Source organism: Oncorhynchus clarkii, unplaced genomic scaffold (genome assembly GCF_045791955.1).
Source record: "Oncorhynchus clarkii lewisi isolate Uvic-CL-2024 unplaced genomic scaffold, UVic_Ocla_1.0 unplaced_contig_10532_pilon_pilon, whole genome shotgun sequence".
Classification (NCBI taxonomy): Eukaryota; Metazoa; Chordata; class Actinopteri; order Salmoniformes; family Salmonidae; genus Oncorhynchus; species Oncorhynchus clarkii.
In genome coordinates, this window is record NW_027261121.1 from 531,186 (window position 1) to 544,563 (window position 13,378).

Consider the following 13,378-nt stretch of genomic DNA (forward strand, 5'->3'; position numbering starts at 1 on the left):
AATTAAATAGATCCTCTCTCTAATCCTGAGAGTGATCTTCCTTGCAATTGCTCGAATAAACCTCATTGCTGATAAATGAGTTCTGCCTTATTCCTAGACTTAGTTTTCCTCAACACCGTCATATGCAGTGCATTCGGAAAGTATTCAGACCCCTTCACTTTTTACACATTTTGTTACGTTACAGCCTTATTCTACAATGGATTAAATAGATTTTCTTCCTCAGCAATCTGCACACAATACCCCATAATGACGAAGCGAACAATTAGACATTTTTGCAAATGTATTAACATAAGTTTGTTAAAAAAGTTTGAAATATCCAATAAACGTTGTTCCACTTCATGATTGTGTCCCACTTGTTGTTGATTCTTCACCAAAAAATACAGTTTTATATCTTTATGTTTGAAGCCTGAAATGTGGCAAAAGGTCGCAAAGTTCAAGGGGGCCGAATACTTTCGCAAGGCACTGTACGTACACCGAGGTGCTTCTACGAACTAAACTGTGCTATGTTGAATTACATGTAAGAACCACTCCCCAATACTGCTTCACTGACATGAGGATGACAACACATCAAACCCCATTATCCTTCCCTGCAACTTGGCATGTACCAAGGACATAACAATGGACGACAGCCGAACAGTGGAACAGGACAGTTTCCCAGTAAGGGGTTAAAGACAATCCTATGATTATGTAATTAATTCTTAGCTAATGCATTTAAGACATTATAGTATATCATTCTTAAGCAAGCTAATTAGCTTATATTTGTTTAATTCTTTTTTTTTTTAGAAAGAGATGTTGAAAATGGGCATGGATTGATTCAATTGATTAAACCAACCCAAATACGTATAGCTACACTCTTAGAAAAAGGGTTCCAAAAGGGTTCTTTGCATAGGGTTCTACCAAGAGCCGTTTTCATCTGAAGAACCCTTTTTGGAAAATGATGGTTATTTAAGGTAAAGGATTCTACCTAGAACTTTTTATATCCTGCTAACCCTTTTTGGAAGAAAGGGTTCTTTGATGATTATTTGGAAGGAAAGAAGGGTTCTACACAGAACCCTTCTGAATCTGAATAAGCTTTTTATTGTACCTTTATTGGAAACCACATACATGAGAACCTTACAGTGACATGCTAGCGGCTAGTCCACTGTTACAGCACAGTGTACAGTGGTACAGAGAAACCTACATAGAATTCACATAGAAACCTGCTATTTTATACAATGCATTGTGATTGTGGACTGGTTGGCATAGTTTGTTCCAGCTGTAATAGGACGCTACTGTATTTAATCAAACTAGGAAACAAACTGTGGGTGTATTTGGAATGCAGTTCCTGTGTCATTGTGAGAAGGGGGTGTGGCAAAGACACTCCTCTTATAGGCTTGTGACTGACACATCCCCTTCAGAGATTTAGCACTGATTGAGTCCCAAGGACCTGGAGGAAGAAACGGTGAGAACCTGGTAGCTATAGAAGCTCTTGCAGATTACGTCAACAGAGATATGAAATAGTGCTCTTCAGGATACACTGGATAAATATATTATGGGATAGAAAATGTCACATTTCATGCTTTGAGTGAAATGTAGTTTACAGTAGTTTGAATTGATGCTATTGAGAAGGCTTGCTTGGACTTGCATTTATTACTTTTTGTCTTTGTCCTTTCTGTTTGTCCTCAGCCTGAGACACCATTCTCAACCATCTCCTCATCTGTCTCCTTGACCTCTTTGGACTTATAGCTATGGCTACGTTTGCCTCAGCAACAGAAAACTTTGTGAAGAACGTGGATTCTGATGGCAACCTGATACCTGTGTCCTCCCTGAACAACTGTGGCAAGTTGAACCCTCTCTCACTGGTTCTCAAACAGTCACCTTTCTTTATGAAAACCAAATACACGCCTACTAAGTTGACCCTCGATGATGTGTTTACCAAAAATACACCCTTAAATCCAGGTAAACTCCTGATGCCTCATTTCTAACCGTATGTTTCACAGTAAATATCAGCGTGCGACATTTCTTAAAATACGTACACATGAAAATATTGAGAATTATAAACTTAGCGCATGTCACTTCCTAAAACTGTGCTCATAAATGAGCATTAAAGTCGAAATCACACAAACGTTTATTTCTCATAATGGAAATAGAATGCATATGAGTGAATGTGAGAAAACAGACGGTTTACAAGCATGAATGGTGGGTGTCATAAGATGTCAAATTAGAAAGGAAGTCTATTTTTCTCACGTCTATGTGGAGCAATGCCGGTCAAATTAGCGGATCAATTGCCAGAAAATAGACTGATTGTACATTGTTATGCCTGGAATTTTGTAATGTGTAGTTAAAAGCGCCAATGCTGATAAGTTTAACTATCAGTGCCAATACTATGTATAGGCTAGGGCTAATGATAAACGGTGTAGCAATGCATGAATGCAACAAAATCCTATTCATTAACAACTGGATTGTGTTTCAGAATTATATATCAGCTGTCAATGTCATTTCTTTACAGTAGGCTATCACAATAGTAGCTTAATAAAGCCGAGTTGATTGATAAAGTATTTTCATAACCATATAACATGCCGTCAAATGTAACAGTTGAACAGACAGATTATATTTTACAGTGAAGCATTGAGTTCAAAAATTCTGCTGACAGGTCCAAAACTATTTGCCATTGTTTTTTGTAATTTTAGTAATTTAACAGACAATCTTATCCAGAGCAGCTTACAGGAGCAATTAGGTTTAAGTACCTTGCTCAAGGGCACAGATAGATTTTTCACGTGGTTGGCTCTTGGATTTGAACCAGTGACCTTTCGGTTACTGGCCCAATGCTCCTAACCCCTAGGATACCTGTCGCCCAGAAACTGGCACAGTCCTTTGGTCGAATACGGCAATAATTATTACAAAATATGAAAACATTCTGTCAACACCTCCAAAAACATCTGATCAAATTTTCCGTGGCTCACTGCTGTTGTCTAATTCCAATATTCTCCAAATGATACAGCATTATTGTCACCATAAAATGTGAATAGAGGGCGTGCTTTCCAGGCAGAGTTAAAATGCCTGTTCACTCACACAAAGTTTTTAAACGGGTCTGATGTATAACGGGAACTGCGAATGTATGGTGTCTGCCAAGTTTTTAAATCTCTATTTTTAACCATAGATAGGCCTACATATTTTTTTCAGAAATTGCACACGCAGCAATTATTTTGTGTGAAATTGATGCAATTGCTACAAATGGGCCTCATTTATAACTATTGCGTAAATGTCACACTAAATATCCTCTTTGCACCATTTCTGAAAAGAATACTATGTATACAAATAGAGATATTTATAAACTTGACACAAGCAGATGTGCATGTTTCCCATTATAAATCAGACCTGTAGTAAAACTCTGCTTGGAAAAGTCCTCCATTCACCTTTTATGGTGACAATAACGCGGTATAATTTGGAACTATTGGAATTAGGCAACAGCAGTTTCTAAAACTTCCATTCTTTCCATTCTGCCAATGGTAAATGGTGGTGGACCTGTCAGCAGAGCATTTCAATTCAACATGTCTTGCATTGACTGGACTACCTGCTAATTCTGAGACATTGTAAAGGAGAACAAATCAAAGAAAATACACAGCAGCTTCCTCACAGTGCTAGCATATATACTTCAATGGAAAATATCAATCACCTGTTTAAAAAAAAAAAATTGACCCCTTTTTCTCCCCAATTTCGTTGTATCCAATTGTTGTAGTAGCTACTATCTTGTCTCATCGCTACAACTCCCGTACGGGCTCGGGAGAGACGAAGGTTGAATGTCATGCGTCCTCCGATACACTACCCAACCCAACCAGCCGCACTGCTTCTTAACACAGCGCACCCAACCCGGAAGCCAGCCGCATCAATGTGTCGGAGGCTACCTTGGTTAGCGCGCACTGCGCCTGGCCCGCCACAGGAGTCGCTGGTGCGCGATGAGACAAGGAGATCCCTACCGACCAAGCCCTCCCTAACCCGGACGACGCTAGGCTAATTGTGCGTCGCCCCACGGACCTCCCTGTCGCGGCAGGTTACGACAGAGCCTGGGCGCGAACCCAGGGACTCTGATGGCACAGCTGCCGCTGCAGTACAGCAGTACAGCGCCCTTAACCGGGAGGCTCAATCACCTGTTAAATTCAGCTGTGTAGCCTACTATAAACTGCACTGCCTATGTGATTGCATAGCCTACAGCAAAACTTGAAATAAATAGCCTATCTATTTACTAGGCTTCTAGGCCAAATTAAATGACAGATGCGAGTGCTAATTTGATGTATGGCTCCTTCAGATACATGAACCCATTACAGCCAGATAAGGTGAGGAATGTAGTCTGCCATCATGATCATCATAAAATAAATAGGAAATAGATTTCTGTGTCTATTTATACAGTATTAGATTCCAAAAATAAAACACAGATTTTCACTCTTCTCACTAACGGCACATGGCTCCTTTACAATACTTCAACCCCTAGATAGATATTGTGTGTACGTGTGGTCTAAAGTTTGCAGGAAGCAAGTTCAGTTTTTATAAAAGCAAACTTTTGTTGTATATTTAAGTTTATAAATCAGTCCATTTGATTTATAACAGGAAACATGAGTATGTGTGGCATGCGCCAAGTTCATAAATGGCAATATTTGTATAGGTACATATTATTTGGATGTGTCTGTTATAGATATTTGATGGATGTGTCTGCTATAGATACAGTGCCTTGCGAAAGTATTCGGCCCCCTTGAACTTTGCGACCTTTTGCCACATTTCAGGCTTCAAACATAAAGGTATAAAACTGTATTTTTTTGTGAAGAATCAACAACAAGTGGGACACAATCATGAAGTGGAACGACATTTATTGGATATTTCAAACTTTTTTAACAAATCAAAAACTGAAAAATTGGGCGTGCAAAATTATTCAGCCCCTTTACTTTCAGTGCAGCAAACTCTCTCCAGAAGTTCAGTGAGGATCTCTGAATGATCCAATGTTGACCTAAATGACTAATGATGATAAATACAATCCACCTGTGTGTAATCAAGTCTCCGTATAAATGCACCTGCACTGTGATAGTCTCAGAGGTCCGTTAAAAGCGCAGAGAGCATCATGAAGAACAAGGAACACACCAGGCAGGTCCGAGATACTGTTGTGAAGATGTTTAAAGCCGGATTTGGATACAAAAATATTTCCCAAGCTTTAAACATCCCAAGGAGCACTGTGCAAGCGATAATATTGAAATGGAAGGAGTATCAGACCACTGCAAATCTACCAAGACCTGGCCGTCCCTCTAAACTTTCAGCTCATACAAGGAGAAGACTGATCAGAGATGCAGCCAAGAGGCCCATGATCACTCTGGATGAACTGCAGAGATCTACAGCTGAGGTGGGAGACTCTGTCCATAGGACAACAATCAGTCGTATATTGCACAAATCTGCCCTTTATGGAAGAGTGGCAAGAAGAAAGCCATTTCTTAAAGATATCCATAAAAAGTGTTGTTTAAAGTTTGCCACAAGCCACCAGGGAGACACACCAAACATGTGGAAGAAGGTGCTCTGGTCAGATGAAACCAAAATTGAACTTTTTGGCAACAATGCAAAACGTTATGTTTGGCGTAAAAGCAACACAGCTCATCACCCTGAACACACCATCCCCACTGTCAAACATGGTGGTGGCAGCATCATGGTTTGGGCCTGCTTTTCTTCAGCAGGGACAGGGAAGATGGTTAAAATTGATGGGAAGATGGATGGAGCCAAATACAGGACCATTCTGGAAGAAAACCTGATGGAGTCTGCAAAAGACCTGAGACTGGGACAGAGATTTGTCTTCCAACAAGACAATGATCCAAAACATAAAGCATAATCTACAATGGAATGGTTCAAAAATAAACATATCCAGGTGTTAGAATGGCCAAGTCAAAGTCCATACCTGAATCCAATCGAGAATCTGTGGAAAGAACTGAAAACTGCTGTTTTGCAAGGAGGAATGGGAAAAAATGTCAGTCTCTCGATGTGCAAAACTGATAGAGACATACCCCAAGTGACTTACAGCTGTAATCGCAGCAAAAGGTGGCGCTACAAAGTATTAACTTAAGGGGGCTGAATAATTTTGCACGCCCAATTTTTCAGTTTTTGATTTGTTAAAAAAGTTTGAAATATCCAATAAATGTCGTTCCACTTCATGATTGTGTCCCACTTGTTGTTGATTCTTCACAAAAAATACAGTTTTATATCTTTATGTTTGAAGCCTGAAATGTGGCAAAAGGTCGCAAAGTTCAAGGGGGCCGAATACTTTCGCAAGGCACTGTATGTGATGTGGTATAATAGCATGGAGTCCATTCAAATGTTGAACTTTCCCTCAGCTGTCAAGGAGTCTGAATTTGTGGACTACAGTGCGACATTTAGTGACAGCCGAGATGCCAGCGTAGACGTGGAGACAAAATTGGCGGCAGATGCAGTTAATGTAAACTTTAACATGGGGGCAAAACACGCCTCCACACACAAGTCGTCCCTTGGCAAACTGAAGAAAGAAGAGGTTGACCTGAAGTGGTTACAAAACAACTCAAAACACAAGTAAGCTACATCAGAATGGGGAAGAGGAAGTTTGAAAGGAAAGTTACAAGTGGGTCTTTGTCCATGTGTAAACACACACTATGATCAGTGAAACATGCTAAAACATTTGTAACATAATGTGACTGTGCCCCTGGGAGTTGAAGTGAACAACATAACTCACACAAAATTCCAGCTAAAAGCGGAAACAATCAATTTGATGCGAGTCAACTTCATGCCATTTCCAAAACCTTGTATTTCTGTCGAGCGAGAGACAGTTTCAGGGACTTAAAAAAAAAAAACTTACCGGCACCCCTAATGGAGAAAGTTCCAGATTTTGTCTAAATTGATTCAACGGCAGTTAACCTAGAGGTTAAGAGAACTGGGCCAGTAACTGAAAGGTCACTGGTTAGAACCCCCAGAATCCACCCAAGGTGGAAAAATCTGCTGTTCTCTTGAACAAGGCAGGTAACAACCCAAAAACACATGCTCCCCGGAGACCGATGACTTGACCGTCGATTTAGGCAGCTACCCGTAACTCTCTGATTCAGAGGGGTTGGGTTAAACGCAGAAGAAACATTTAGTTGAATGCATTCAGTTGTGCAACTGATTAAGTATCCCCGTTGCATCATTTATTTGTGTCTCTCCTGCAGGCTTCTGGACATGTCCCACTATCTGATCCAGGAGGCCCGTAATAGTAGGTCTGTGTTTGGGGTGGTGATGGAGAGGATTGTGACGAGTGAGCCGTGCTCGATAAGAGTAAAGAAGCATCAGGCTGGAAAATGTGGTGCTGGAGGGAAGGTCACTGGAGTCCCGGTAGGTGTGAGAACAAGAGTAACCAGCCAGCCAGCACTTCTCAAATAACTGGTGACTGAGGCAGCACACCACTGCAGGCAAGCTGATATCCAACCCATGTGTCGGTAGCCGACATGGTGGTATGACGATATCCAAATCACGATAGCGTATCACAGATTTAAAGTGGAAGTCAATTAAGTCCATTTTTGTTGTAGAAACATAAATGGTTTGTTTCTGATTAACTCTAGTTTTTGGTTTATTTACAGGTGTCTGTAAAGGGGAAAGGCAAAGTACAAGAAGTCAAAGATGTGTTCCTGGAGATTCCTAAAAACACTGTCATTGCCTACAGCATTGATGAGATCATGGTCCAACTTGATGGACACTTTGGTGAGGGAGTAGTTCATTATAATAACTTGGATTCTTTGGTTTTCACTTTGGTATACCTTCATCGATCTACTAGTACAAAGCCACTCTATCCTTCAATGTGCTTATCCAGTACACTATCCAGTCTGTCTGGGGTTATAAAAGGTTATATTCTATTACAGACACATTAATGTACACTGTTAAATTATATGTGAGCTAAACATAAACAAAATATATAATATATACACTGAGTGTACAAAACATTAACCTCTTACAGGTAGGCGAGACGCTAACGTCTCAACTGGCCAATTGCTGGGGGAAATGCAGAGCGCCAGATTCAAAAGATTCAAATAAAATGCTATAAAATTCAAACTTTCATTAAATCACACATGTAAGATACTCAATTAAAGCTACACTCGTTGTGAATCCAGCCAACATGTCAGATTCTAAAAATGCTTTTCGGCAAAAGCATAAGAAGCTATTATCTGATAGCCTGCACCATCTGCACCAGCACTGAACAAAGGAGCTAGCATATTACAACCCTGCGGGCGCTACACGAAACACTGAAATAAAATATAAAACATGCATTACCTTTGATGAGCTTCTTTTGTTGGCACTCCAATATGTCCCATAAACATCACAATTGGTCCTTTTGTTCGATTAATTCCGTCCATATATATCGAAAATGTCCATTTATAAAGCGCGTTTGATACAGAAAAAAACAGCTTACAAAAACGCAACGTCACTACAAAATATTTCAAAAGTTGCCTATAAACTTTGCCAAAATATTTCAAACTACTTTTGTAATACAACGTTAGGTATTTTTAAACGTTAATAATCGATCAAATTGTAGACGGGGCTATCTGTGTTCAATACAGGAAAGAAAAGAAACCAGCACTGCTTTTCACATCTTACGCAACTCACAAAAGTGTCCCCAGTTCCGAGTTGGTCTACTTCTTCATTGCACAAAGGAATAACCTCAACCAAATTCCAAAGACTGGCGACACCTAGTGGAAGCGGTAGGAACTGAAAATAGGTTCCTATGAAATATCCCATGGCAAAGACCATATAGGGAACAGAGAGGGGAAAAAAAAAATCTGAACAGTTAGTCCTCAGGGTTTTGCCTGCTACATAAGTTCTGTTATACTCACAGACATGATTCAACAGTTTTAGAAACTTCAGAGTGTTTTCTATCCAAATCTTTGAATAATATGCATATCTTATATTCTTGGCATGAGTAGCAGGAAGTTGAAATTGGGCACGCTATTTATCCAAAAGTGGAAATTCTGCCCCCTAGTTTTATTAAGAACACCTGCTCTTTCCATGACAGGCTGACCAGGTGAATCCAGGTGATGCTATTATCCCTTATTGATGTGAACACTTTCCTAATATTGAGTCTTTGCCCTCATAACAGCCTCAATTCGTTCAGGGCATGGACTCTACAAGGTGTCGAAAGCATTCCACAGGGATGTTCATCCATGTTGATGTCAATGCTTCCCACAGCTGTGTCAAGTTGGCTGGATATCCTTTGAGCGGGAAAAACCCAGCAGCATTGCAGTACTTGACATAAACGACGTGGGCCTGGCACCTACTACCATACCCCGTTCAAAGGCGCTTAAATATGTTGTCTTGCACATTCACCCTCTGAATGGCACACATACATAATCCATGTCCCAATTTCCTCAAGGGTAGAAAATCCTTCTTTAACCTGTCTCCTCCCCTTCAGCTACACTGATGAAGTGGATTTAACAAGTAACATCAATAAGGGATCATATCTTTCACCTGGTCAGTTTGTGTTGATGGGTTCTGACTTTTCTAAATATTGTTAATTTCAGGTATCCTATTGAAATATTGAGTGCCAAAGTCTGTTTCTAAACCAGAAGTTAATGCTTATTACCTGGGTGGCAGGGTAGCCTAGTGGTTAGAGTGTAGAGGCGGCAGGGTAGCCTAGTGGTTAGAGTGTAGAGGCGGCAGGGTAGCCTAGTGGTTAGAGTGTAGAGGCGGCAGGGTAGCCTAGTGGTTAGAGTGTAGAGGCGGCAGGGTAGCCTAGTGGTTAGAGTGTAGAGGCGGCAGGGCAGCCTAGTGGTTAGAGTGTAGAGGCGGCAGGGTAGCCTAGTGGTTAGAGTGTAGAGGCGGCAGGGTAGCCTAGTGGTTAGAGTGTAGAGGCGGCAGGGTAGCCTAGTGGTTAGAGTGTAGAGGCGGCAGGGCAGCCTAGTGGTTAGATTGTAGAGGCGGCAGGGTAGCCTAGTGGTTAGAGTGTAGAGGCGGCAGGGTAGCCTAGTGGTTAGAGTGTAGAGGCGGCAGGGTAGCCTAGTGGTTAGAGTGTAGAGGCGGCAGGGTAGCCTAGTGGTTAGAGTGTAGAGGCGGCAGGGTAGCCTAGTGGTTAGAGTGTAGAGGCGGCAGGGTAGCCTAGTGGTTAGAGTGTAGAGGCGGCAGGGTAGCCTAGTGGTTAGAGCGTTGGACTAGTAACCGGAAGGTTGCAAGTTTAAAAACCCCTGAACAGGCAGTTAACCCACTGTTCCTAGGCTGTCATTGAAAATAAGAATTTGTTCTTAACTGACTTGCCTAGATAAATAAAGGTAAAAATAAAATAAATGAAGCTTGGTTTGTATTGAGTCACTGATAAGGGTGGAGAGATGTGGTTTAGTGAGGAATGGAGGTCAGGTATTGCCGGCATCACTTAATTTCATACAGCCTTGCTAGTCCAGGAGATAAATCAAAGGCTATAACACAATTAGGATGATAACATTCTCCAGATCAGGAAATAAACTATACAAAGTCCTAGTATACAAGTGTAGATTCAGGTTCACTGGTACATCATTGGTCTAAGACTGTAATCTAACCCTGCTGTGTTCACTGGTTACAGTACATCACTGGTCTAAGACTGTAATCTAACCCTGCTGTGTTCACTGGTTACAGTACATCACTGGTCTAAGACTGTAATCTAACCCTGCTGTGTTCACTGGTTACAGTACATCATTGGTCTAATACCCTGTTCTCTTGGCTATAGAGGTGCGCTCCTTTGGAAAGGGTGGGTTTGAAAGAGCCTGGAACCTTGTAGGTTCATGCAATATGCCCAAGGTCGTGTCGCTCCCAAAGGAATGCATCCTTCGTCAAGGTAATGATGCCACTGGATTGACAGAGCAGCTGTGTTTCTCCCTTCTCCATTTTCCTTACAGTTGTAGTTTAAATGAATCTGGTGATTTGATTGATGTGGTAATTGTTTGCATACTGTAAGTCTAGTGATGCTGTAGTGAATGTACTGTATGTTGTTATTTGGGTGAAGCAGAAGCCCTAAATGTCAAGCTTATCCTTTAGTTACAATTGCAGCACATTTGTTGTGACTTTTTAAGTAATTCATAGAAAATAACATACTTTGAAATAGTGGCAGTTGAGTCCTGTGATTCTCTCAATCTGGATACAAACTTTGTGTTGTTTACCACTGGGCACAGATGTCAGTCAGTTCAACGTCTAGTTTTGAATGACATTTGATTGAGGCTGTAAACTAACATGAATTCAACAAACATATTCACCATGTCTTTGGATTTAGGTCAAAAGTAGGTTGAAAAAAAGACTACATTCTTTTACCTTGATGATTTCCCCACTTTATTCAACATCACTACGTGTACATGTTTTTGTTGAAAGTGGAAACAATGTTGTTTCAACCTGTTTTTGTTTACAGTCTGTTGTGTGTTGACAGAACTGGCGAAACTGAGGGGTCATTTCCAGGTGCTGTCATCCCTGCCAACAGCTAAACGCTCCTCTCTGCTCCAGCTCCTCAAGACAACCATGGAGGACAGAGAGGCAGTCAGTGTACTGGAGAGTGTGGTGAGGCACTATTACGGATTACAAGCACTTAAAATAAATCAGTGGAGCTTTAGAGAAAAGTCTCTGAGGTACTATACCACTCAGTATTTCAGTTCCCTTAGTTTCTCATCTACACTCTTGTATGGCCGTCTCTCTCCTCACAGCTGGATCAGATGTTGGTTGATGAGACACCTGACATGGATGATCTTATGGAGGAGACTGAGAAGCAGACAGTCCAGACCATACTGGACCTTTTACATGAGTCTGATGGAACAAATGAGGGCCAGACATACGACGAGTCACCCTCACTGCTCTGTTCCATCAACCTCATTGTCAGCGCCATGAATGGTGAAATAGAGCAGAATTACATTACATCATCAGTTTATCATTACGTGGATCAATTCTGTTTCAACAACTTTTTTGATAATGACGTAACTTAACCTTTGACCCTGTCAACTGCGACACTCTTCCCGTTCCAGTTTCATGTCATGTGTTCACACGGCTCTAAATGAAGAAACGTTCATTAGTAGCACTGGTGCTCCCAACTTAAAAAAGTGTGCATATTTATTTTGTAGAAATGCCAGATGGGTGTCTCTCTGTGTTGGGATCCTGTTGCAGTCCTCCAATCTTACAGGCCCTGCAGATTCTGGTGAGTTCACACTTCCCCTTTTGCTACACTGGTAAACAAGTCTGTATACTTCTTCAAAAATACTGTACACTTAGCCTGGTAAACAGGTCTGTATTCAATACTTTACTGTATGTCCCAATCATCCATTTTTTTCTGACTAATCATATCAGATCTTTTTCAGAGCTGATCTGATTGTCTAAACGCAGCCATACAGGCACAATACAGCAGTATATAATCATATTCCTGTGCTGCTTGTCCTCCAGGTGCAGCATGTGGCAGCAGGGAGTGGGGAGACCCTCTCTCTGAGAGATGCAGGTCTGGCTGTTCTGACTGAGGAGGAGCTGTATCAGAGGATAGAGAGTCTCTTTGGTCTCTCTGAAGTTACACTGAAGAGAGAGGGGGACACACTGAGGACAGAGATGAAGGACCAGCCTGGATACCTTCCTCTAGTCATGAGTATCACTGTGAAAGGCCTGGCCTCTTTAGTGCAAGGAGGGAGAGAGAGGGAGAGAGAGAGAGAGACCATGCAACTTCTAGTTGAGCTGAAGAACTAGTGAAGAACAGTGAATGTATCCTTGTAATGTTTTCAGTAAAGTTCAACACACGATATCAGACGTCCCGACCTCCATTCTTCTAGTCATTAGATAATACAACATAAAGTGGGACATTACAGAGGGGGGAGGGAGGGAGGGAGGGAAGGAGGGGGGAGGGAGGGAGGGGATCCTACGTTTGAGCATTGTCAAGTGACCCACATGACAATAACAGAAACAGAATCCTGTTCAAAATCCTGTTCACCAGAATCATGTCCCAAAAACAAGTCTGTTATTCTTGTAGACTCATTTGAAAGTGTAAACTTTCTCACATTACTGTGCTACCAGGTTCAAAAAGTATAAGAGGAAGTCCAGCACCCTGGTAATCTTGATGTCTAGAGAACCAGTGTGATTAAGTTGTTATTAATGATTCATTTTAATATTGATTCTTTACTCAAAGATAACATCGCCAATGCTCAATATGTGGTGTCAGTATGATAGTCCATCTCTGTGATATCTGTGAGATTCAGTGTTTGAACAACAAAAACATTTTGTCATCAGAAACCCTATGCGGTGTGTGTGTGAGTGTGTGTGTGTGGGTGAGGGGGTATGAGTGGGTTTATGTGTGGGTATGTGTCTATACATATGAATGGGAGAGTGAAGGAGGGTGAATATGAATATATGTAGGAGGGTGGGAGAGAATGGGTGTGTGGAGGACTAAGCTATA

At 41.3% G+C, this 13,378-nt stretch overlaps 1 protein-coding gene across 3 annotated transcripts; it reads left to right on the plus strand.

Annotated features, from left to right (window-relative positions):
- Window positions 1-1,395: 1,395 nt before the first annotated feature.
- On the plus strand, window positions 1,396-12,730 carry LOC139404956 (gasdermin-E-like). 3 transcript variants are annotated; one of them, XM_071147506.1, is made up of 10 exons: window positions 1,396-1,441; window positions 1,666-1,938; window positions 6,342-6,552; window positions 7,182-7,344; window positions 7,590-7,710; window positions 10,697-10,804; window positions 11,387-11,514; window positions 11,658-11,841; window positions 12,069-12,142; window positions 12,385-12,730. In XM_071147506.1, the coding sequence occupies exons 2-10, from the start codon at window positions 1,728-1,730 to the stop codon at window positions 12,673-12,675; spliced, it is 1,491 nt and encodes a 496-aa protein (XP_071003607.1). In that variant the 5' UTR covers window positions 1,396-1,441; window positions 1,666-1,727; the 3' UTR covers window positions 12,676-12,730. The 3 variants fall into 3 exon arrangements, with proteins under 3 accessions (XP_071003607.1, XP_071003610.1, XP_071003608.1); XM_071147507.1 differs by having other exon boundaries at window positions 1,418-1,452; XM_071147509.1 differs by lacking the exons at window positions 12,069-12,142; window positions 12,385-12,730 and having other exon boundaries at window positions 1,413-1,441; window positions 11,369-11,514; window positions 11,658-12,042.
- Window positions 12,731-13,378: the final 648 nt, after the last annotated feature.

What these genes read in the sequence shown, in the direction of transcription:
- LOC139404956 (XM_071147506.1), top strand. Translation starts at nt 1,728, where the DNA reads ATGGCTACGTTTGCCTCAGCAACAGAAAACTTTGTGAAGAACGTGGAT. An exon ending in CCAACTTGATGGACACTTTG is followed by an intron (nt 7,711 to 10,696) that starts GTGAGGGAGTAG and finishes TCTTGGCTATAG; the next exon opens with AGGTGCGCTCCTTTGGAAAG. An exon ending in CATTGTCAGCGCCATGAATG is followed by an intron (nt 11,842 to 12,068) that starts GTGAAATAGAGC and finishes TTTATTTTGTAG; the next exon opens with AAATGCCAGATGGGTGTCTC.